The 26,200-nt window shown below is 41.6% G+C and overlaps 1 protein-coding gene and 1 long non-coding RNA gene across 4 annotated transcripts in view; one reads left to right on the forward strand and one right to left on the reverse strand.

The window, feature by feature from the left end:
* LOC123616823 (uncharacterized) overlaps positions 1-4,623 on the forward strand; it is a 29,639-nt gene extending 25,016 nt beyond the window's left edge. The window contains exon 5 of one of the 2 annotated variants that reach the window (XR_006724837.2): positions 2,664-4,622. This is a non-coding gene — a long non-coding RNA (uncharacterized LOC123616823). Of the gene's footprint in view, positions 1-2,663 lie in introns of both variants that reach the window. The other variant, XR_012503762.1, reaches the window with a different exon arrangement.
* A 348-nt stretch (positions 4,624-4,971) lies between these two features.
* The window catches only part of SLC35F2 (solute carrier family 35 member F2), a 51,940-nt gene continuing 30,711 nt past the window's right edge, over positions 4,972-26,200 (reverse strand). The window contains exons 2-8 of one of the 2 annotated variants that reach the window (XM_074356864.1): positions 21,618-21,793; positions 16,784-16,911; positions 12,955-13,114; positions 11,795-11,951; positions 11,199-11,251; positions 9,824-9,978; positions 4,972-6,221 (exon numbers count right to left, since the gene is read on the reverse strand). In XM_074356864.1, the coding sequence (XP_074212965.1) occupies positions 6,036-6,221; positions 9,824-9,978; positions 11,199-11,251; positions 11,795-11,951; positions 12,955-13,114; positions 16,784-16,911; positions 21,618-21,793 (1,015 nt within the window). In that variant the 3' untranslated portion in view covers positions 4,972-6,035. Of the gene's footprint in view, positions 6,222-9,823; positions 9,979-11,198; positions 11,252-11,794; positions 11,955-12,954; positions 13,115-16,783; positions 16,912-21,617; positions 21,794-26,200 lie in introns of both variants that reach the window. The other variant, XM_074356863.1, reaches the window with a different exon arrangement.

The following is a 26,200-nucleotide window of genomic DNA, read 5'->3' on the forward strand; positions in this document are numbered from 1 at the left end:
CCATCCATGTTGCTGCAAATGGCATTATTTTATTATTTTTTATGGCTGAGTAGTATTCCTTTGTATAAATATACCACTTCTTCTTTATCCAGTCATCTGTCAATGGACAGTTAGGCTGTTTCTATGTCTTGACTATTGTAAATAGTGCTGCTATGAACACTGGGGTGCAGGTGTCTTTTTGAAGTAGGGTTCCCTTTGGGTATATGCTCAGGAGTGGGATTGCTGGGTCATATAGTAAGTCTATTTTTAGTCTTTTGAGGAATCTCCATACTGTTTTCCATAACGGCTGCACCAAACTGCACTCCCACCAGCAGTGTAGGAGGGTTCCCTTTTCTCCACAGCCTCCAGCATTATTGTTCATTCATTAAGGTTTTATCATGAGACTGCAGCCATTCAGCTACAGCTTCAGGCCCCACTTCAAATTCTAGTTCTCTTGCTGTTTCCACCACATTTGCAGTTATTTCCTCCATTGACATCTTGAACCCATCAAAGTCATCCAAGAGGGTTGGGATCAGCTTCTCCCAAATTCCTGTTAATGTTGCTATTTTGATCTGATGGCAGGAATCATGAATGTTCTTGATGACATCTACAGTGGTGAATCCTTTCCAGAGGGTTTTCAGTTGACTTTGCCCAGATTCATCAGAGGAATCACTGTCTACGGCAGCTATAGCTCACAAAATGTATTTCTTAAATTATAAGGCTTGAAAGTTGGAATGACTCATTGATCCACGGGCTGCAGGGTGGACGCTGTGTTAGCAGACATTAAAACAATGTGAATCTCACTGCATGTTTCCATTAGAGCTCTTGGGTGACCCTGGTGCATTGTCAATAAGCAGAAGTATTTTCAAAGGAATTTTTTTTTCTGGGAACGTCTCAGCAGTGGGCTTAAGAGTCAGTAAAATATGTTGTAAACAGACCTGGAGATACCAGGCTTTGTTGTTCCATTTACAGAGCACGGGCAGAGTAGATTTAGCCTAATTCTTAAGCGTACTAGCATTTTGGGAATGCTAGATGATCACTGGCTTCAACTTAAAGTCAACTTAAAGACCCCTAACAAAAGTCAGCCCGTCCTTTGAAGCCTGGAACCCAAGCAGTGACTTCTCTCTAGCTCTGAAAGTCCTAGATGGCGTCTTCTTCCAGTAGAAGGCTGACTCACCTACATAGAAACTCTGTTGCTTAAAGGAGCACATTCATGAATGATCTTGGCTGGATCTTTTGGATAACTTGCTGCAGCTTCTGCTTCAGCATTCACCTTGCACGTGGTGATGGAGACGGCTTCTTAAACCTCATGAACCAACCTCTGCCAATTTCAAACTTTTCTTCTGCTGCTTCCTGATCTGTCTCAGCCTTCATAGAACTGAAGAGTTAGGCCCCTACTCTGGGTTGGGCTTTGGTTTAAGGGAACGTTGCAGCTGGTTTGATCTCCTACCCAGACCACCAAGACTTCCTGCATATCAGCAATAAGGCTGTTTCGCTTTTTTATCATTCATGGGTTCACTGGAGTAGCACTTATAATTTCCTTCAGGAACTTTTCCTTTGCATTCTTGGCTAACTGGTGCGAGAAGCCCGGCTTTCAACGTGCCTTCCTCACTAAGCTTAATCATTTGTAGCTTTTGACTTAAAATGAGAGATATATGAATCTTCCTTTCACTTGTACCGTTAGAGGCCACTGTAGGGTTATTAACAGACCTAATTTCAATATGTTGCATGAAGCCCAAGGAGAGGGAGACACGGGAATGGCTGGTCTGTGGAGCAGTCAGAAGACACACACTTATTAATTACTTCCACTGTCTTATTTGGGCACAGTTCCTGGCACCTGAAACAATTACAATAATCACATCAAAGATCACAGATCACCACGACAAATATAATAATAATGAAGTTTGAAATATTGTGTGAATTACTAAAATGTGACAGAGACACGAAATGAGCAAATGCTGTTGGAAAAAATGGTACAGATAGATTTGCTTGTGCAGGGTTGCCACGAACCTTCAATAAAAAAAAAAAAAATGCAATCTCAGCAAAACACAAGAACACAAAGCACAATAAAATGAGGAATGCCTGTACATTTAATCCAACAGCTGGACTAGGAACATGACGTTCTACAGGAAAGCCTGCAGATGTGTGTCCGGGGTACGGGCAGATCAACGGCAGCAATTTCTGGAAAAATAAGATGTGGGTGGGGGAGGTGGGGGTGGAGGTGCATAGGAGTTGGTGATGGTGGTGATGGTGGTGGTGTGTCTGTGTGTGTGTCCCCTCACATAAAGGTGCACACACTGAACTAGCAGGCTTTTCATGTGGACCAGGGTGGATAAGGTCCCACACAGGATCACAAGACCAAAGTCAGGATAGGAATCTGAAAGAACGTGAAATACTCAGGCAAAAGTCGAAAAGCACTGTCACCAAGCAGAAACAGAGCAACACCCAGGGTCAGGGAAAATGGGACTCCAAACTCCAGCTGCTAACTCTTCAAGTGCTCCCCATCTCACCTGGTGTCTACGAGCTGGCCTCCCCGCTGGGCAGGCTGTGAGTGGCTGATGGAGTGATGACTATATGGCACCACCTGAATGCTCGTTATGGTCAGTTGGAGCCAATAATTGCTCAAATGGCCTATGTTTTTTTCTTGATCTCATTTCTCTTCCCTTTCCAATTTCCTTCTCCAGAAGTGGCTGCACTTCCAGATTGCTAGAAGAGGACAATATTTAAAGAATAAAGGAATAAAGTACAAGGGAAAAAAGAAAGAAAGAAAGATAAAAGGAATGAAGTGCAGGATGAAAGAAAGCACTGGGACAAGAAACTTTGGGAGATTAAATTCTACAGGTAAAAGTTTGCTCTTCCGAAGGGATTTCACTCTTGACATACCACGTCTGTATCACCAGACATCTGAAAACATTCTTTATGAAAAGACTATTGGAGAACTGCATGCTCAGCATTACCAAATTTCCTCATAAATCTCTGGCCTTTTAATCAGCTAAGTGGCTGTCCACTGAATTTCCCTGATTTATTGGTATCTTTCGGGGACTGAGGATACGTCCAGATGACTAAGTGATTAAATGGGGATGAAAATGGCACATCACCGTAATAATGACAGAACAGACTCGTGGCTCGGCATACAGAAGACCTCACAGAGATGCTCCAGATGCACAGAGGCTCCAGAACTACAGAGAAAACTGCACCATCCAGCTGGTTTTTACAGGAAAATCTTCCCAGTTCCTCTCACTGGGGGTGCATCCCCATCCGCTGACTCAGCACTTCCACAAGAACCACGGCCCCCCTCAGGACTCGCTGTTTCAAGAGGCAGTGGGGACTTCAAGCTCCAGGAACCAAAAGGAATCCTGGATTCTGTTTTCACTTTAGTCACCAAACTCTGTGACCCACAAAGGATGTTTCAACTTTTCTGAGACCCGCATTATTCCAACTGTTAATCAAAAGCAATCCCTGCTGAAGACAGTTATCATCATACCCTCTTTTAAAACAAAACACTGGGAGCTCGAGATTTGCAGATTCTGACAGGTACATATAGAATAGATAAACCAGTTTATACTGTACAGCACAGGGAAATATATTCAAGATCTTGTAGTAGCTCACAGTGAGAAAGAATATGAAAATGAATATATGCATGACTGAAGCATTGTGCTGTACACCAGAAATTGACACAACATTGTAAACTGACTATACTTCAATTAAAAAAAAAACCACTTTGATTTAACAGAACATCATGGAGGTGCTATAAAATGAAAGATTATTGTTTTTAAGTCACAGGTCTTTTTTATAATTATTAAAACGCCACCTGCTGGAAATACCGAGACTACATGTCAATTCTCTGAGACACCGGTTATCAGAAAGGTGAGAAATGTTAATTGCTGGTCCACAGAAGAACCTAGATTTAAAATGCAAGTAGTAAAACTGGCACCTGCAAAGCCCTCTCTTCTCCCCGTGTTAACCACAGTCCAATTGTGCGATTTGTTACAGCTATAAAACACTAGGGAATGATTTAGCCATTCTATTATATTATTCAGCAGGATTTTTTTAATGGCGTGTCTACAAAAAATATTGAAAAATCAATATTGCTCTAACAGGCTGAGAAAGAATTTATAGGCGGTTCTCAGCATAAGGATGTGTTGTGTTGCAAAAGCCTGTGTGTACACCAGCTGAAAACACAGTTTCTGTGGAAGTGGTCTTATGCAGGCTGGCTAGGCTCCCAGTCTTCACAACTTATTTAAACCAGGATGCACAGCCTTGCAGTCCTAACTACTATATAGTTGCTGAATGTCATTCATAGCATTGCTTCTTTGGAATACTGAAGTCTGACTTTCAGTTTGGGCTGGAACTCCTCTGCCCCTTTCCAAAGGGAGCAGGCGAGGGGAAACACCAGGATTACGGGTGATGGGGAGAAGGAGCAGAGTGGGGTGGGATGACTTACTTGCCGCTACATGTATCCGCGTGAAAGGCCTTACTTGAGCTCAATCTCCCCATTAAATGTTCTCGGCTGGGACCAAAGACAAAGTTCATTTAATAATACCCAAGGAGTGAGATACCCAGAGAACTAGAAAGATGATAACCCGTGGTGAGGAGGGCCAAGGAAACGGTAAGCACTTCAGTTCAGTAACTGCTACAAAGGAGCTGTGAACAAGAAGGACCCTGGGAACCCAGAGGAGTGGGGACCCGTGACATTTGAGCTCAGCGTCGACAGACACGTGGGGTGCAGTCACCGGAGATGCTCTACTTCACCACTATCCCCATATATACAGGTTTATTCTTAAGCAAGATATTTTTAAGAAATAATCAGTATATTAATCAAACTGAAAGTCTTTCCCAAAAAGCCACAGACGTTAACATAACCTTTTCCTACTCGTTGACAGTTGTTAACGGTAAGGAGAGAAAACCAAACATCAGTTTTAATTGGCTGCAGGAAAGGAAAGTTTATTTCACTCAAGAAAAGTTTAAAAAAAAACAAACCCATGAAGGCAATTCAAAATTTTTAAATGTTTATTCTGGCACATGATCTGGGAGTCCACTCTGATTTCCTCTCCATTCCGGCTCAGCCCCAAATAGACAGAGCTGCTTCACTGTAAGAAGACATGATTCCGAAAAGTTGGATATGAAGCAATCTTGAATATATTAAGTCACTTAAAATCCACAAGGGGAAGTAGGCAGTCAAGGAAACCACACAGTAAGTATATTTCCATGAAATCAAAATCTTCTAATAATTTGAAAACTTACCCTCAATTTCTTTATATTTTTTACCAAAAAAAAAAAAGTTTACGTATAGAGTTTTTTGTCAAGTGCATACTGGTAGCTGATATCATAATGATGCTACATATCAACACTCTGCACTGAAGTAGTGTCATAAAAATCTCACGGCACGTTGTTTGCGAAGAAGTAGCATAGAAACCATTGGGAGAAGGTTCCTAGTACGCCGTCCTCCACCTTACGGCTTCTGTGGTACTCACGCTCGTATCTCAAAATTTCTCAAGTGCTGTCGACATGTACAGTCAGTCACCAGACCTCATCTGGTGGCCTAAAGGCCATGAGGCTTGTGAACAATTTTCAGCAGGACAAAACTCAGATGCCTCCAACTGAGGACACCTACTCTAAAACCTCCCTGGGCTGCCCCTCCTGCTGACCACCAGCCAGCCTGGACAGCCTGCTTCAGGCCCTTTCCTGAGGCTGGCTCACGCCTGGGTATGCTGCCCCATCCTGCTTTCCCACCTGCACCTGAGACCCGGTGTGGGCCCCGCACCTTGTGTCCTTGATGCTAACAAGCGTTGGTCCTCAAACACACAGAAACATAATCCTGGCCACAGCTTCTGCTCTATTTTGGTATTTCTATTTTTGAAACATGATTTTGTATTCCTTTGTATCTTTGTAAAAATCTAACCACTGGATCCAATCCAATGCTACAGGGGGTTCACTCTTGAGTCTGATCATTTTCCAAGTGTCCCCTCAGCAGGCTGCCGGCTCTGCTTTTATCCGGGTGGCAGCTCCCAGCTTCTCAGGAAGCCTCGGGTGTATGTGTGTCCCTTCTTCTCCAGCTACAAGACCACGGAGTGGGTCTCCTGGAGGTTCTCCTCAAGCTTCAGTCCCAGGTTGTCAATTCCAATGCTGGTGACGGGTGGGACGCTGCTCTCAGCTGGCTCTGCTGTGCGCGTCGGGGTGGAGCAGTACAGAGTGAACCCCACCATGATGACGGTGAAGGACAGGATGTAGAGTCCTGAAAACTAAGAGGGGAGAACAGGCTATGGAAGGGCTCCCTCACATACACATCTTTGCTGCTGCCTTCTGCCAGCTGGACTTTGAGGGTTCCCATCCCAGAATCTTTTTTTCTGACAGTTGCCCAAGGAGATGCTAATGACCAAAAACCATCCCATGGGTGTGCACTGGTGTGGGCTCTGCCAACATCCCCCAGCCCATCAGCCAGCCGGATTCTTGAACTCTGGGAAATGGATTTTGTCTTTCTCTGTGATAACCTAGCCACACGCCACCTTGCAACTGGTCCCCTTTACTTAGAGGAGAGACAAAAGGGTCACCATGGTACCATGAGAGACCCTGAGTCGGACCCTAAGCACAGCTCACAACACAGGAACACAGGCTCTATGATAAAATGTGGGTTCACAGATGGGACAACTTCTCAACAACCCCTCTTATGTGCTGCTAGTCCAAAAAATTCATTCAGTTAAAATGTAATCAGTTGTCTCTATAGGCAAGTGTTACACAGTAAAATTTATGATGTAATGAGCAGATTTAGATTTTTAGAACTGGAAAGATATTTTTCAGATGAGTCTGAAGCCCAAAGAGGTGACTGGTGGAAGGTCCAGTAGGACGACCCCAGGGAGTGGAGCCCTGCGGGAGGCATCTCCTACCTGCTCTGCTCCCAGAAGGACCGATTACAGCAACAGCCCGTTCTGACAGACACACCACAAGGACGCAGGGAACTCCTGGTGACTCTCCCCAACCCGCCCTTATTTAGGATGGAAAACAACCACCCAGAGCAAAATGCAGTGAAGACAGAACACTAATTCATGGTGCATTTTTAACTGAAAATGACATTCTGACATATCCCAAAGTTTAAGTAAAGAATATTAAGTACTCTGTATATTTAATTGTATGTGAATTGAGGATCCATACCAAAGTTCAAGTATTAAGAAAATAAATATTTGTTTCCAACAGCACAAAAAATAAAACACAGAAAGAGAAACAGCCAGACTGAGCAAGAACAGTGCAGTAAAAAAATTAGGAAAACTGTGTAGCATAATTAATGCATAATTAAATGCTCAGGATTTTTCTGGGAACAAGCAAATCCAATTTATGAATGATCCTGCTAATCTGATTTTAAAATTAAGAATGGGGCATGCTATTTTATTCAAGCCAATAAATATTTTAAAATTAACGTAGACCTCATACTATGTCCGATACAAAGAGTTCTTAATAAGGGGGATGACAGAAAAAAAAAAAAAGGAAGGAGTTGAAGAAAGAGAAGAGAAAGAAGATTAAAGAGAGAGAAAAAGCATGAAATACTCCCAAAAGTAGAAGGAAAAACTAATAGGTTTTGAAATGAGTATCAGGTAGACTACAGGTCACCTCCAGCCGTGGGCGTCTATGGGTCACTGTTGGCGTCAATGTGTTAAATGTTTTATAGGTGCTTGATTACTTCTTAACCTTAAACCTTCAGAACTTTTTAAGGAATGGAAGAGCACAGCCCTCCCCAAGGCCAAAGGCCTCCACCGGAGTCAGTGATGGTGCAAAGCCACTGATAATGCCGAGCAGAGCCAGCAGCCAAACTGACTTCCTCTACGGGCTCTCATTCTTAGGTCCAGTCTCAGTACAGCACCCAACACACGGCTGGTATTGACTAAATGTTTGCTGGGAGGAAAAATGATTCAGAGAAGACTAAGGGAAGTGAAAGGTATTTAGAGTGCCCTAAACTTTTAAACTCAAAATCAGGAACGTCAATCATGCTCTCCTATAGAATGTTCGCTGTTACCTGTGGGAAGACCTCAGTAACTTATTCAAAACATGTCCTGTTTGGTTAGATGGTTTTAAATGTTTATAAGAAAGTGCATCTTGTTCCTCTTAAGAAGACAGGTGATTAAACGGAGGCACATTTATTGGAAGCGAGAGACTCTGAGGGAGTGAGGTCATAAGTTTCCTGAATTAGAGGCTCTTATCTTTTTCTTCTTTTAAAATTCTACCCTTTGTGTCTGGATCTATGTGGCTACTCTGCTCAGTGAGTATTTACTCAAGATCAATCCGGAGAAGGCAGAGGCTAACACTAATGAATGTAGAAACGTTTAAACCTCTTTTTCAATTGCCTGTTTTGAAATATCAGAGCCGAGGTTATTTTAGATGCTACATTTTTTTTTAATTGGTGGTATATTGGGCTGATGATTCTGTCTTTAAAAACTACTTCTAAGGTTCTAACTATCTTCTTTATGCTCTGAATGGTTTCCCACCTCTGTAATTTACGCTGAGGATCATGGCAGACCTCCTGTTTACTCTACAAGTTTTGAAACAGCCTTTGGGCAAAAACAACAAAATCTGATCTGAGTTAAGAGTGAGCTGCTAGACCTACAGGGACAGACCCAAAGCAAAGGAACTGCAGATGAATTTACAGTTTGCATGTTCCAATTTTGAGAATAATGGTATAAAGTCATGTGGCCAAAAAATGACACCCAAAAAGGCCTTTTCATATTAAAGTTAAGAGCAGTTAAAGAGCAAATATCTACATTAAGGGAGCTTATAATAGGTAATGACAAGTATACTTTCACTTTGAAGCTTTTATTCCTTTAGCCTTACTTCATCCTTGGATATTATTTTACTTATGAGGGAAAAGTAAAAATTAAACTACTAAAGCTAAATCAATATGTGTAGTTTAAAAAAAAAAAAGCACAGGTGAGCAGAGCCACATGTTACACGGCAGAACTCTCTCAAGCATCCTTTGGGTGTGGGTAGCTATCAACTGGCCTTGAACTGCAGAATAAAGATGCCATTGCCCCCTAGTGGTGGTGATATGAAATGCAAGAACAGCACCACAGAACAACGAGAGGTATTCTCATGGGGAAAAAAAAATCTAGGTCTCTCAGGATCACTTCTCTGCTCTGATTCACTTTGACATTTGTTACTTTTTAATGATGCCACCAAAAAGCTATAAAAACTTCTTCGGTCTTAGTTCAGGGAATACCTTAACCAGCAAGTTTGCAAAAGTAACAGCTGGTTCCTGTGATATGCAATCTTACAAAGCAAAAATGGTTTATGCTTCTTAAGCAGAAATTTCTGAGAACACACCGATCTAGGCATTATGAGGTCATGGCCAATTCCTGGGAATAGTGTCAACCAGTGCCAAGCAATTTCTCCCCAGATACAAAATTGTATAAGGAAAAAAAAATATAGTTTCTAAAATGAAAATTGTCAAGCAATAAGGCAACATTCTAACTATTTGTTCAAAAGACTGTAGTAGCAGGCAGGTCAACAAGCTCTGTACCAAGGAAAGATGGATTTCTAAGGCAGCAGTCCTCAAAGCAAGACTCTTATAGTAGGGAGGGTATAGCTCAGTGGTAGAGCGCCTGCCTAGCATGCATGAGGTCCTGGGTTCAATCCCCAGGATCTCCATTAAAAATAATAATAAATAAATAAACCTAATTACCTGTCCCTCCTCTCGAAAAAAGACTCATATCATAACACTGAGATGTCACCTGCCTGGAGTGAGGGTGTCCAGTGAAATTCTTGCCAAGATGAAGTTTTAATTTGGGATCTAAAATCTTAAATCTGTTACATCTTTCAGACCAAACAAGTGTTCTTCATTGAGCAACGTCTGTTTGCTTACCTTATAGCCAAACATAAAGAGGCCAAAGAAAAGACTGTAGAGGTCAGCTGTCAGGATGCCCAGGTTGACAGAAGTGGCACTAGTGACCTTAATCACCAGTGGCATGAAGCTGTACAGGCAAAACATACAGACGGCAAATGCCACAAACAGCAGGGCTGCGGGGGAAATGGAATATCCAATGTTACCGGAAGAAATCAAAAGACAAAGGTGCTTTTAAGGCTTGGTTGACATATAAAAAAAAAGTCCCTGATCCTTTAACATATAATCCACAAAGCCCCTTTGTTAACAGTATGCATTGCAAATGAGATTTACAAAGCTCTGGAGAGGGGAGGTAATAATAATAAGCTGTGATGTAGGTGAAGAACTTAAAAAATCCAACAGTGTTAGATGGTCAAGGCCATAAAAGCTGGCTTGTGTGTAAGTCAAAGCTCCCATGACCCCATGCTCTCCACCTGCCCAGGGCAGAGAGATGCCTATGACAGAAGACCAATGAAAGCAGAATCAGAATCAAAAAACAAAAACAAAAACAACTCGTTATCCTTTGTTTGCTTTTATCTAGTTGGTTGGTTGGATGTGATCTGTGTGACTGGATTCAGCATGAAGTATTTTTAGGGCATCAAAGGCAGTTGTTAGGTCCATATCTTTGGTTCATTTCATGAAATTCAGCGCTCCCAGACAACACGACACAACTGTCCTCTTCAGGACAGAGCTTGTCATCCGGGTGCTGGCACCTAAGGTTTGCAACCACTTCTCCAGGCTCACTCAGCACACACACACACACACACGCGCGCGCACACGCACGCGCAATCTAATTCATTTACTTGAATTAAATCATCCAAGCCTGGTAAATGAACTCAATGACACTTAACGTGCTTCTTAACTTCTTTCCACCCATCGTTAAATAAGGTTCAAATCCTTCCTAACTGCCCTAGCACTGTTTTCCTCCGTGTTACTTATCCGTGCAGATGCCCAGGACGAGCAGATGAGAGCAGCAGAGGAAGGCGGTGCTAACTACACACCATCGGATTGTCCAGGTTAATACTTCACAAATTCCGCCAAGCAGACGAACTCCTCATGAAATCTGAGGCCACGAGATACAGGCCTAGTTGAAAGCTAACGTGACCAAAGGCCAGTCTTGCTCAGAATTCCTAGTAGAGAAAGGCCATCCCTGAAGGTGAAGATTAAGGATTAACTTTTATGGGGGTTCATTTACAAGTTCGCAGAGGAAACTCAATGTAAACCACCGTGCCCTCTGTGTACTGAATTCCTCTGTGATTTTACAAAAATACCTAAATCGTATTATTAAAATGAAGTATCTATCTCTTGATGTATGTCAGAGAAAGACTAAGAAAAGAATTATTATGCATGTACATACCGATTTTCCAGTCCCAGGGAATGCTGCCAATATCTTTATATTCCACAATCAATCTGTGATGGAAACAAGAGGCACAGAGAGATCTTTACGCTGATTTTCATTATCTTATAAGCAATTAAGTTGCTTCGAGCTCTAAGTACTTCAGTCGGTGATGAATTATGTTGACTTCTGGATTTTTTCTTAGAGTATGAAAGTAACTATCTTTAGTTAAAATGACAAAGAATAAAACCAAAGGAGTCCTTAATAAACACGTTTGACGCCCTCAGAAACACCCTTCAGTCGTGGTCAGCTACAGGAGGAAAACTTGATCCTATGTGTCCCCTTTGAATAGGAAGTTAATATTTTCCAGGAATAATTGAAAAAGAAAGTCTTCACTGGTCATGTAAAGCCTACCCCGACATAAGCAGGAGCCTTCGGCGTCCCACACGTGTCAGAAAATGAGGCGTCACTGACGTTTCAACGACCTTCTAATAGGTATTTGGCAAGTTAACTGATTTCACCACATCAGGTTTGGGCCAAATAAGCGATATTAGTAGTTGGAAATTAATCCTCGATGATGTATTCGCTTGTGTTTAAGGAAAAGTTTGGACTCTTACAGCTGTATGCCACTGATTATTGTTCCGAACAAGCCCACCATTCCTAAAAACTCCTGTCTGCTCAGCTTCTTCACGATGTATTCTTCACACACATTAGACACGGCGTAGAGGGAGGCCCCGAGGAGGACCAGGATGTCGCCGATCAGCACATCACTACCTGCTGGGGGACAAGCCACAAAAAGGGACACACCGTCACTGGGGGACACTCTCCAGCTGGCTTCCAGGAGCTGACTGGCTCACGTTCATTTAAGTAAGATTTTACAGAAGGAGAAACCCTGATTTTTAAAGACTCTTGCTTCTCTCACTTTCTGGCACAACACAGCTGTGATTTTTCTTTTGATTCCTCAGGAGACGAACAGACTGGAAGATGGTGGTATGCACCGTAATGCAAGGCCTCAGACAATGATTCTACGACATGAGAAAATAATGGGACTTATTGATGGGAATTCATTGAAACCATAGGAAAGTAAGCTAGGAGAGCAAGGTAATTTTCTTAATCCAAGGAGACACTGAAGTCACTTGACTGAATTCACAGGCCTTATTTAGATTTTATGCTATCAATTGTCTGAACTTTGACATAAAGAATATCAGAATGTTCTCATCTACAGAGTGACTCAAAGAGAGATCAGTCATTTAGTGGCCACAAAGTCTCCTTTTTTTTTAATTTAATTAAAAAAATTTTTTTTACTTTTGGGGGGGCAATTAGGTTTATTTATTTATTTTTAGAGGAGGCACTGGGGATTGAACCCAGGACCTTGTGCATGCTAAGCATGCGCTCTACCACCTGAGCTGTACCCTCCCCTCGCAAAGTCTCCTTGATAAAAACAAAAAATCGAGAATCTGCAGTAGCTTTTCCAGCAACTAAAAGAAGGAGTCAAAAGAATATTATTGCAAATATATAAGGAAACCTATCTCTCATGACACAAACTATTTAGTGTGACCAAAAAAGCGGCAAGGACAGCGGGCAGATAGCAACATAATGACTGCTTTGTGGAGGTGGTTACAGGACCAGAAGCAAGCAAATCGAACAATAAAAATTTTAAAGATGGTTAATCGGGACATGTTTTCTGCCTTTTGCTATCTCTTTGCAAAATAACCAAGCGAAGACACGAGCATAGCTTTCTCTGCGACTGAACCGGACACAGGTAACCCCGTCTTACCTGCACTGTCCTCCCGCCCTGCTAGCATGTCTGCACCAACCATGGTTCCTACGCCCAGCAGACAGACAGCCACAGCGATGAAATGGATCACTCTGTATCTTGCATAAAGAATAAACCACGAGAGAGCCATCAGCACAGGAATCCCAAAGCAATCCAAAAGCTGCATGGAAGGAGAAATAAACAGCTTAAAACATCTCTTGTTAGCTAAAAAGATGGGTAATTCAGTGATAACAGGAGTCAGTGTGTATTAAGCATTTATTTTATTGCCAGCCCTGTGCTAATACTCTGCCTGGATTAATTTATTTAATCCTCACAACAATTCCATGAGATTGGAACTACAGTCTCCATCTCACACATGAGGAAAAGGCACAGAGAGGCTAAACGCGTTGCCCCAAATCACACAGCTGAAAGGGAGGGAGCCAGTTAGTGACCCCAGGAATTCCACCCGACAGCCTGTGCAGCTTACCTCCACACTCCCACCTGTGTTTAAGTCCAGTAGGCATGCACCCATTCACTCAGTCAACAAATATTTAAGCACGTGGCATGTGACAGACACTATGAGACAACAGAGACACAAGCCTTGCCCTCAGAAGTATACAGAAGGCTGGACAGACACAGAAGAATCACACAACCAGATATTTAACTGCAACTGGGCTAGGAGCTACAAAGAAGGACAGGTTATTAGGAGCGAGCGGACAGACACCATCTCCCTGACGAGGTGCCAACCCCACCATGTAAGGCAGATAATTGCTCACAGAAAATACATTTGCTCATCTTCATCATATACTCCTCCATCACCTGTTGATCCTGGGTCCAGAAAACACTTGCTACCCCCCTGATATTGCCAGCCTGAAAGGCAAGGGGATTAAGAGTGCCAAAATTATAGCAAATCTAAAATCTTTGAAGCATAAAGGAAAAAGAGATTTCATTCACTCGATTCTTAAAGTCACAAATTTTGTACAGTGCATTCAAGGAAAAGCCTATTCCTTTTACTAATAATGTTCCTGAAGATGCTTTTTTCTGGCTCATCCTGTTCTGTTATTTTTTTTTTCACCCTTGCCCCAGATTCACTCTGTATCTGTTTAGTTTTGGACAAGAGAGGCCCCTGAATCTCCAGCAGCCTGTTTGATCCACCGTTGTTTGCTGATTGCCTTTCACAGCAATGTCACATGTAGGAATGGGCACCTTGCCTTATGCCATTTATTCCAGCTGAAGAGCTCTAATCTCTTAAGTGCTTTATCAAGCTTGCCTGAATAACAAACCATCAAAAGATGCAAATGATAATAGTGTGTCCTGGAAGACACCAACAGAATCCAGCCTTAACAAAGTGACAAAGTCTAAATGACATTCCTTGAACAAAAAAAGGGGAGAAAAGGTCCCTCTAAAAATGATCATTGCAGCCCCCCCATCCTCAAACTGTGTCTTAAAATCAAAATCAAATCTGCTCCGCTTTTAACCATTTCTGGTGGGCAATGAGTGGCCGTGTGACGGAGGCACTGACATCACGGTGACCGCTCCAGAGGCCTCAGCCCCCCAGCCCTGCCACTGACCGGCTGTGCGATCTCCAGTCAGTCACCCTCTAAGTCAAAGTGTGAAATTAAGAGATCAGACCAGATGAGCTCACAAGCTCCTTCCCACTCTGAAATCCCATGCCTTCTCATCTGGAATTTACCACATTCAGTCATTTATCTACATTGAACTTTTCCAAAATGTATTCTTGGTGACAGATGCCTTCTGGATGAGCCTTTTAGTTCCAAGAGCCTCCCTGTTTGATTTGATCTTTAAAACCTATTGTACTATCACAGCAAGCAAGGTGCTAAGACAGACCCTGGAGTGAGGGGAGGCATGGGTATAAAAGAGAGCCAGACTTTATCAGAGATACGGTGGAGGATGGAGGGGAAAGTGAAATTGAATTGGGCCCTAGAGAATGGATGGGGATGGAGCAGGGGGCCCACTTCAAAAAGGGATGGACGCATTCTAGAAAGACTAGAGCAACATAGGAGAGAGAAGCTGGCTGCGAGTAGGGAACTTGTGGACGGGGCAGTGAAGTGGGAAGAGACATGAGCAGAAACCAAGGCCATGCGATGTCAATGGCCACACCGTGAACTACTACATTCCTGTTTGCAATTCGAGACTCCTTGAAGGAAGGAGGCTCAAAGACCATCCAATCTAAACTTTCACCCTTTCGGATTTACTCAAGGAGAGAGGAATCGGCTTGAAGAATTCCGGCGACAGGCACTCTCCGCTGCTGGCGTGAGTTTTAGTTGTTAGACGCCCTTTTATAACAGGGCTGGCCAAGACCGTGAGTACATCATTTTTGACAACCAAATGCTTCGGGTTTTTTTCTAAGAGACTAAAATTGTTTTCAGTATAAGGCATGAACTTTACTCACAAAAACCCGATGGTAAGGGGTTTGTTTAGCTGTGTTTAGACCTTGTACCAATTCAAAACTTTTAATGTCATTATCATTAGTCAGAGATCAAAGTTTCTGGAAATTGTAATCAAGGAATTAAATTGTGTGTGAGATTATGAGGACAGGTGTGACTAGACAAATGCCACTTTCTATAGCCTTATACCCTTCTTTTTCATCGCCAGAAGTACAGTTAATACTATCTGTGCTGAACTTCACCCTATAGGTAACTCCTGGTTTTAATTTTTATGAAATTCTGGATTTTTCATGTGCCTCCTATGATGTCTGTCTTACAAATGTGTCCTTTCTTGGCTTTTTCACTGACGCCAGTCAAAAGCCAAGACATTTGCTGAGGACGGTGCTTAGCATAATGTTACAGAAAAGAAAATATTTAATAAAAGGCATTCTGATAATCATAGCACTTAATGCATATTCACATGGGAAAAATCCTGAGTTTTCATTAATCCTTCTCTTTAAAATAAATCTAATCTCACTCCAAGTTTTCCATGCTCCTAAAATTTGAAGATAAGACTATCTCTGTTTTATATAAAAAAAGTGATGCATCATAAGTCATTAATTCATTACACTGTGACGTCTAAACCAGGCACTGGAATCTTACTTTTGCCTCCATTTATAACACATTTTTGTTGCTAGCAATGGTGAGTCAGTGTTACGATACGTCCCATAGTTTGCTAACATTAAAACGGCTTAATCAGTCTTCCCCAACTTCACCAAGTTGAGAAGTACTGCTATGTGGGAACATTTTTCCCTTCAATCCAGTGAGAATAAACCTAAAAAAGAAATGTGGATGTAAGTTTTTACCTTTGGCTACCATCTCTAGCCTCTGTCCTTAGAACAGATTCCTTCCAAGTGCTCCTTTGTCTGGAATATCTGCTTTACTTGCAAACCTCCAACTTTTCTGGGGGGAAGGGTATAGCTCAAGTGGTAGAGCGCATGCTCAGCACCCACGAGGTCCCGGGTTCAATCCCTAGTACCTCTGCCAAGCGGAAACCAATGAAGAAACCTAATTACCTCCCCCTCAGCAAACAAACCTCCAACTTTTCTGCAGCACAATGGTACATCTGCTTTGTATGCCATGTTTTAGCACCACGTAAAACAGAAGTCTTGTCAGCATCACAGCATCCGTTGCCAACTAAATATTTATGTTTATTTTGGTAGCAACTGTCCTATGCTGCTGTAGCATTAGCAGTTTGGAAGCTGATTAACTTGTGCACATTTTCACTAATTCCAGGAAGCCTTACTCAGTAGCGCATGTGCTCCACTGGAAGCCAGATAGTACCCAGCTGTGTTTAGGTCTTCTCCAAGTGAACAGGTTCTTAATACAACCAGGTGAACACATGTGAGTTCAGATTCTTCTCTTTAAGCTGTAAAATCCAAACCGGTTGGAGGACTCCTTACCTGGACGCTGGTGAGAGTTGTGTACTGGTACGCTCTGACAATCAGGTAATTCGCTTCCACGTCTGCTAGTCCAAGCAGAATGTACTTCCACCACTTCTTTTTCAAGATATATAAAAGGTTATCACTCCCTGGTTGAAAGAAATCTGGGTCAGTACATGTGACTTGAAAATGGTAACACGCATATTAATTTAGAGATCAAGACTCAAAGGACGGATTTACTATGTATTTTGAATGTGGCCCCCTCCTAGTTTCCATTACTCATAATTCATTCATAACCCAAACTCCTGCAACAGCCCAGCAGACTCATATTTTATTTTTTCGAGTATGTGGCCCAAGCTAAGGTGTCATCATAGACCAAGTGGTCAATGAAAATGCCAAAGAGACAAGGAAGTAAGAGAAAAGTGGTTAAATTCCCTTTCCCCTTGCAACAGAAATATAACATCCAGATTGCCCTTGGGAAGGAAATGTTTTCTTATAACTTCATTGGTTTTTTAACCTCCCTGCATCCATGGGCTTCTTCAAAGAAAACTGCATGTAATCATTCCTTTGGAAAAGGGGAGTGTGCTTTCATGAGAAAATTAAGTGAGAAATTTGGAAAAAAGACTTGGTGGAACCATTGAAGAAACAGTTTTTATCCCCTAAATTCTATTATTCAAGTTAACTGTGATTCATTTCTTTGGAGACTCTAGCATCACAAGGAGATATAGAGTTGGCACATATAAGGCTTTGTGGGTAAGCTAACTTGCAAGGAAATAAAAGTAGTAAGAACTATAGCTAAATAGTTATCATTAAATCTCCACATCAAAAAGAGAAAGGACAAAAACCACATGATCGTCTCAATAGATGCAGAAAAAACATTTAATAAAATTCAACACCCATTTATGATAAAAACTCTCACCAAAGTGGGTATAGAGGGAACATATCTCATCATCATAAAAGCCATATATCACAAACCTACAGCCAGCGTAGTACTCAACGGTGAAAAACTCAAAAGCTTTCCACTAAAATCTGGGACAAGACAAGGCTGCCCACTATCACCACTCTTATTCAACAGAGTCTTGGAAGTTCTAGCCACAGCAATCAGGCAAGAGAGAGAAATAAAAGGGATCCAAACTGGAAAAGGAGAGGTAAAAGTGTCACTATATGCTGATGACATGTTACTATATACAGAAAACCCTCAAAGGTCCACACAAAAACTACTAGAGCTAATTGAAGAATTCAGCAAGGTAGCAGGTTACAAGATTAATGTTCAAAAATCAGTTGCATTTCTTTACACTAACGATCAATCAACAGAAAAAGAAAGAAACAATCCCCTTTAAAATAGCACCCAAAGTAATAAAATACCTAGGAATAAACCTAACCAAGGAGGTGAAAGACTTATACACGGAAAACTATAAAACACTGATTAAAGAAATTAAAGAAGACTGTAAAAAATGGAAAGATATCCCATGCTCCTGGATTGGAAGAATCAATATTGTTAAAATGGTCACACTGCCCAAGGCAATCTACAGATTTAATGCAATCCCTATCCAATTACCCAGGACATATTTCACAGAACTAGAACAAATCATAATAAAATTTATATGGAACCACAAAAGACCTAGAATTGTCAAAGCATCACTGAAGAAAAAGAAAGAGGCTGGAGGAATAATTCTCCCAGACTTTAGACAATACTATAGAGCTACAGTCATCAAAACAGCATGGTATTGCTACAAAAACAGACATATGGACCAATGGAACAGAACAGAGAGCCCAGAAATGAACCCACAAACTTTTCATCAACAAATCTTCGACAAAGGAGGCAAGAATATACAGTGGAATAAAGATAGTCTCTTCAGAAAATGGTGTTGGGAAAACTGGACAGCAGCATGTAAAGCAATGAAGCTAGAACACTCCCTTACACCATACACAAAAATAAACTCAAAATGGATCAAAGACTTAAACATAAGACAAGATACAATAAACCTCCTAGAAGAAAACATAGGCAAAACATTATCTTACATACTTCTCAGCAATGCTCTCCAAGGGCAGTCTACCCAAACAATAGAAATAAAAGCAAGAATAAAGAAACGGGACCCAATTAAACTTACAAGCTTCTGCACAGCAAAGGAAACCATAAATAAAACAAAATGACAACCTACAGAATGGGAGAAAATTTTTGCAAAAGATGAAACCGACAAAGGCTTGATCTCCAGAATATATGAGCAGCTCACATGACTTAATAAGAAAAAAACAAACAACCCAATCCAAAAATGGGCAGAAGACCTAAACAAGCAATTCTTCAAGGAAGAAATACAAATGATCAACACCACATGAAAAAATGCTCAATATCACTAATTATCAGAGAAATGCATATCAAAAGTATGATGAGATATCACCTCACTTCAGCCAGTATGGCCATCATTCAAAAGTCCACAAATGACAAATGCTGAAGAGGCTGTGGAGAAAAGGGAAGCTTCCTACACTGCTGGTGGGAATGCGGTTTGGTGCAGCCACTGTGGAAAACAGTATGGAGATTCCTCAAAAGACTAGGAATAGGCTTACCATAAGACCCAGGAGTCCTGCTCCTGGGCATATATCCAGAAGGAACCCTACTTCAGAATGACACCTGCACCCCAGTGTTCATAGCAGCACTATTTACAATAGCCAAGACATGGAAACAGCCTAAATGTCCATCGACAGATGACTGGATAAAAAAGAAGTGGTATATTTATACAATGGAATACTATTCAGCCATAAAAACGACAACATAACACCATTTGCAGGAACATGGATGTCCCTGGAGAATGTCATTCTAAGTGAAGTAAGCCAGAAAGAGAAAGAAAAATACCATATGAGATCGCTTATATGTGGAATCAAAAAAAAAGAAAAAAGAACATAAATACAAAACAGAAACAGACTCATAGACATAGAATACAAACTTGTGGTTGCCAAGGGGGAGGGGAAGGGACAGACTGGGAGTTCGAAATCTGTAGACACTGACAGGCATATGTAGAATAGATGAACAAGATTATACTGTATAGCACAGGGAAATATATACCAGGTCTTGTGGTGGCTCACAGCGAAAAAGAATGCAACAATGAATACATATGTGTTCACGTATAACTGAAAAATTATGCTCTACACTGGAAATTGACACAATATTGTAAACTGACTATAACTCAATTTTTAAAATGTTTAAAAAAAAAACCTCAATTAGCAGGTACATCCTGAAAACACAGTTAATCTTCCTCAACATGAGACGGCATGGAAGGTACCTAGCAACCACCCCTTGGGGGGCTTCACTGATATATTTATGAATCACACTGACTTCCTGAAGGCCAGTGCTTACAGAGAGGAGCAAAGTCTGAGGCCATTAACCATGTACCAGCTCTGTTTCCAACTCCTAAAGTTCTCACCAAGTTTGGTGCTTTCCTCTTAAGATATTTTCCCCTTCCCCCAACTGCTTTCCATTTTCTTTCCAAAATAAGTTATTTATCCTGATACACAGGAACACCACTGGTGCATTGACGTTCATATTAAAAGAGGATTAGCAAACATCACACTGGTGGTTTTATTATATGCCTTAAATGTGAGGAAAATGGGAGTATTGTACCCTTCCAGTCAGCTCGGGTTACTCATTGTCTTCACACTCTTGAATTCAATCTTATTTGATTTATTTTAAAATACCACGCTTTTCTTTGTGATAAAGATGGTGTTATCATGACTAGCAGCCCCTAATACAGCATGGTGGCGGGCACATGGGCTCTGGGTCAGGCTGCCTAGGTAGGATTTACAGTGAGTAAATTACCTAAGTGCTACATGCCTCGGATTCCTGATCTAGAAAGTAGAGATAATAATAATGCTCACTTGATTTGTTAGCTGGCTTCAACGAGTTAAAGCAATTAAAATGATAGCCAGCATAATAACATTAGCCAGAACTGAGTCTCTCCCATTTATGTGTAGCTAGAAATGATAATTCTATAATAATTCTAAAACAACTTAACCAGCCAGTGATGTTAATTCTCTGCCAGTTTCTTGTTTTGTTTCTCTCACAACATAGACTTGGTCTAGAGGGAGGGTAGAGCTCAGTGGTAGAGCACACGCTTAGCAGGTACAAAGTCCTGGGTTCAACCCCCAGTACCTCCACTAAAAAATAATAATAATAATTTAAAAATAAATAAATAAACGTAATTAACCCCCCCCCCCAAATTTTAGAAACAAACAAAAAAACCATAGACTTGGTTTACATGCAATCGGTGCTCCATTTAGCTGAAAATATTCTCCACTTTTGGAGAGTGAGGTTCTTGACTTAAGTGTTTTTAAAATTGTCTCTTAAATTTATCAACCACTTGATAATAATGTGTCCACATTAGTTCATCGATTGTACCAAATATGCCGCACTGATGAGTGATGGTGAGGGTAGGGGAGTGTATATGTGTGAGTGGGGAGGGCTGTGTGTGAACTCTCTGTATTTTCTGCTCAATTCTGCTGTGAACCTGGAACTGCTCTAAAAAAAAAAAATAGTCTATTTAAAAAAAAAAAGGAAAAAAATTAACTACAGAGAAAAAAATATAAAACCTAACTTGTAATGGCACTTGATTAAAAAAAAAATGCTCCTACATTACATTTTGGTGCTACTTATTTTGACCAACAATTTCAGAGAGTTATATATAACTTTCTAGTCACTACTCCTGTAGAATTCAGAGGTGTCATACTGTTCTAATAACTTTTATAAAAACGGCAGTAGTTTCCTGTTCTTGGTTTTGCCCGATGTTTTATTTTTTAAATGTCTAGAGCCAAAAGATTTTATGAAGATCATTTGTTGAAGAGGTAATTTCCACATTTGACATACCTGATTGAAATGCCAGCATCATTGTATAAATTAGAAACAGCAAGCAATAGTTGATAAAGCTCTGAAGCATGGGGGTGTTCACTTTGTATCTTTCTGCCAAATACTGGCTGGTGATGGCTGTCCCACATATACACAAGGACAGCATCTGACCCAGGGCAATTGTTTTCAAAATGTTCCTAGAAAATAAAGAATGAAATCAGAATAACTTGAAAGTAAGTTATGTCCTGGACACACACACACACACACACACACACACACACACACACACACACACTTCAGTGCTAGACAAAAAGGGAAAAGGTAGTAATTCCAGGTGGTTCCTTATTTCATTTTATTGGCTTCTTCATATGCACAAATATTACAGTGTTAGATTTTGAGACTACATTTTTATTCTCTTTACATTTCTGATTTCTTCCTCGTTACCACAAAAATACATAATCCCCCAGTCCATTGGCTGATCCATTTGGAGATTATTTTGATTGCTTAGCTATGTCATGTACTATTTGAATTGCGTGTGTGTGATTTTTTAAAACTCAACGTTACCTCTAGTTTTAAAGTCTTCCTACCCATTAAATGTTTAACATTTTCTCATCCTTTCATTCTCCCAGAGACTCGGTTTCTTCAACTGGAAGCAGAGGCTTTCAGTGTTACCTACATGTTAGAATCATGGACCTTTTAAAACTGCCAGCATTCCAGGCTGCACCTGAGATCAATTACATTGTCACCTCCAGGGGTGGGTCCCAGGCATTGGTGAAGTTCAAAATGCCCCAAGTGATTCCAAATGCAGCCAAGACTGTGAATCACTGCTCCAGAGGCTGGCACTTTGGATCCATCAAAGAGTAGGATCTAGACCCTGCCCTTTGGCATTTTAAGAAAGCCATTTAACAGCAAATACAAAACTGCAGACGCCAAACTACGCCGCAACAGTCTTGTAGCAGCGGTGCAAGTAAGGGGCTGGGAGAGCACACAGGTGCTGCTGGTTAATTCTGAGCGAGGGGCTTGGCAGGCAGAGGACAGCAGAAGACGGTTTTACAGAAGAGGGGGTTTTTCAGCTAGGTCTGGAAGCACAAACAGAAGGGGTTTCTAGAGGAAGAAGTAGGGAGAAGGGAATCCAAGAAGATGTAACCGTAGGACCCAATGTAGAGGCACAAACATGTGGTGTGGGTTCAGGAAACACCAAGTGGCCTGTGTCTGGGGCACATGGGCAACAGCAAGGAGTCCAGAGCAAGAAGCCTGGGGAAGCGAGCTGAACCCAGACTGTAAAAAGGGTTGATGAGCACACTGTGAAGGTACACCATTATCCCGTAGAAAGCTGGGAGCCTTGAAGGATTTATGAAAGTAACTGGTGACTCTGAGAAGAAAGATGGAAGGTGAGAAGGTTACTGCAATGATCCATGGCTGAGCTGAAGCCACGTCAGTGTGAATGTTAAGTAGACAATGATGTGAGATGCACAGAGCCCAGAAACCCATGAAATCTCGGGAGGAGGTGTTGAAAATGATCTCTGGACTTTGGTACTAGATGGCCGAGTGGGCATGAGGCTGCTGACCAAGACAGGGAAGGCAGGATGAGCAGCAGGTCTGGGCAAGGGGAGAGTGGTGAGTTCAACTGAAGAGCACTAGAAATGGAGGTGGCCGGAACATCGAAGCGAAAGACAGTAAGAGGTTTGTGACAAGCAGACTCTAAGACGGACCAGTGAATCTCGGCTTCCTGGTAGGTCTGCTCTGTGTAGTCTCTCCCACTTGCATGAGGGCTGGACCCGTGACTTGATTCTAACCATCAGAATACAGGAAGAATAACGGGACACCATACTGTACAGCATGGAAATACAGCCAACATTTTATAATAACTGTAAGTGGAGTATGACCTTTAAAAATTGTGAGTCACTATGCTGTACACCTGTAATTTATATAATATTGTATATCAACTATACTTCAATTTAAAAAATAAAAACCTCATAAAAAAAAAAAAACCAAAAAACCCATGAGATTCCACTTCCATGAATACATTACCTGAGGTTGTAACTTCCATCTCACCAGCCAACTCTACTGAGTCTCTTCCCTGCTGGCTCTGATCAAACAAGCTGCTGTATAGAGAGACCCACATGGCAAGGAACTAAGGGTGGCATCTAACCAACAACCGGTAAGGAACTGAGACCTTGAGTCCAACAGCCTCCAAGGAGGTAAATCCTGCCAACATCAACATGAGCTTGGAAGCAGGTCCCTTCCCAGTCGTGACTTCAGATGACACTCCAGCCCTGGCCGACACCGTGACTGCAGCCTTGTGGGAGACCCTGAAGCACAGGGCAGAGCTAAGCCGTGCCCAGAACCCTGATCCATAAAACCTATGAGATAACAGATGGGTGTTGTTTTAAGCCACGAAGTTTGTGGTAATCTGTTACATAGCAACAGATAACAATTCAAGGTTGAAACTCTGGACTTCAGAAAGACCATATCTGTTTTGCTTTTTACTACATACCCAGTGCCTGGCACTTTGTTGTCACTCAGTAAATATTTGTCAAATGAATGTAAACGGATAAAGCAATTACCGCATATGCCCAAATGTATGGTTACCCCAAATATAAGACACTTCGCCATTTACCCAATGATGTGCACTAGTCAGAGAAAGCCAAGACATTATCATGAAAGTGCCATGGTACAGAAACGAAGGGTAGAAAAACATTTCAAGAAGGAAGAGGCCATCAACACCACAGTGTCAGAAACTGCAGAGAGAAAAGGTGTCGTCATGGGTAAAGAGTCACGTTGGATTGGCAAGCAGGAAGCTGCCGGATATCTTCGAAGGAAAGCCTTTTGCTAGTGGTAGTGACTAAAGCCACATGCCAGTGGGCTGAATAGAATATGAGCAAGTGGATGCACCAGAAGTAAACAGCTCTTTTTTTTTTTAATGATGAAATGGAGGATAGGGATGGGAAAGAGTTTGAAGAATAAGCAGTAGTGTTGAGTCTTTTGTTTGTTTGTTTAATTATAATCTTGTTAAAGGATCAAGGAAACCTAAGCATGTTTGGGAGCTGAGCAGAAGGCAAGAGGGGAGAAAACTTGAAGACTGACATAAAAGAAATTAAAAGAGATGACGAAGATGGGTAGTTCCTGGAAGGTTCAGGGACCAGGATTGAGAATATTGTAACTTTTAAGAATTATCTGTTCTAAGAGTTTATAGTGTATTCTTTTCTTTGGAATATTTGCCTTCACTACTTTGCAACTAACCTCAAACAATCCTAGCAAAGGCGAAAAGGAAAAGGGGACATCTGCTGGTAAGACAACCCTAAATATACACTTACAGAGCATCTACCATGTGCCAGGCCGTGAAGATACAAAACTGAATAGGAATTCTCTGCACCCCAGACAGAGGCTCAGAGACCACTGGGGACAAGTAGGCATATAAACTAGTAATGAGGGCAAGTACAAAAATGGGTTGGTTACAAAAACTTCCTGAGTTCCCTAGACAAGCACATAAGGAATGGCACCCCACACAGAAGGAAGAAGGAGCTCTAGACAACATGGTGCATTCGGGGATCTCAGGTGGTTTCGGGCAGCTATGGCACAGGGCGCAGGAGACAGAAACAGTGGATGGTGATGGAAAGTCAATACAAGCCCGATCTGGACAAGATCTGAAGTAGGTTCTAAAGTTGGCATCTTGATCTTGTTCGTGGTAAGATCACTGAAACCTTCTAAATAGGAGGGAGCAAAGTGATTAGCAAGGCAGGAATTAATCATCCCTGGGTCCCTAAATATGTCATAACAGCACCAAAACCTTGCCCTCCATTCCTGACATGGAAAAGTCAATTAAACAGGAAAGTTGACACAGACAGACTGGTCTAAAATAGTACCCAGTTTTCCAGATCAGACACCTGGATAGATAATGGTTAATCAAGATTCCAAAGACAAAAGAGGGGGAAAAAAAGGCACATTTGTAAAGGAGAATTAACTCCATTTTGGACAGGCTGGATTTTGTTTAATTACGAGACAGTCAAGAAGGAATGTCCAGTAGACAGTTTGGAGCCAGAAAAAAAGATTGGGCTGGAGAAATAAATTTGGGAATGATGGTCATAAAAGTGGTACCTGAAGTTGGGATATAGATGAGAGCTGTAACACATATACCTAAAAACTGAAAAGAAAAGAAGGCAAAAAAAGAAACACTCTGGGAAACAGCAACATTTAAGGGGCAGAAGGGGAAGAGGACTTAAAGATGGGGATGGAGGGGCGTGGCCAGAGATGCAGGGAGAGACAACAAGAAAAAAACACTCTGGAAGCAAGAGAAAGTGGCATTTCAAGGAGGAAGTGCACTCGTTCAGACTGCAGGAAATTCCTGCTCACTGCTCTTCCGCCCCTATTCTTCCTCTCCGCAAATCCCATCTCCACACTACAGCAAAAGTCAACTTGTTCTGAATGTTACTCTTATGGGATTACCTCCATGTCTAAAACCTTTCCGAGGTTCCCCTTTGCGCTTAAATGAAAGCCAAACTTTAAAATGGCATACCAAGGCAACCTACCATCTGATCCCACCTAGCTCTCCAGCCTTATCTTGGACTGCATTCGTACAAGCTTTAATTTTTTACGTTTTGAAA

Source organism: Camelus bactrianus, chromosome 33 (assembly GCF_048773025.1).
Source record: "Camelus bactrianus isolate YW-2024 breed Bactrian camel chromosome 33, ASM4877302v1, whole genome shotgun sequence".
NCBI classification, from domain to species: Eukaryota; Metazoa; Chordata; class Mammalia; order Artiodactyla; family Camelidae; genus Camelus; species Camelus bactrianus.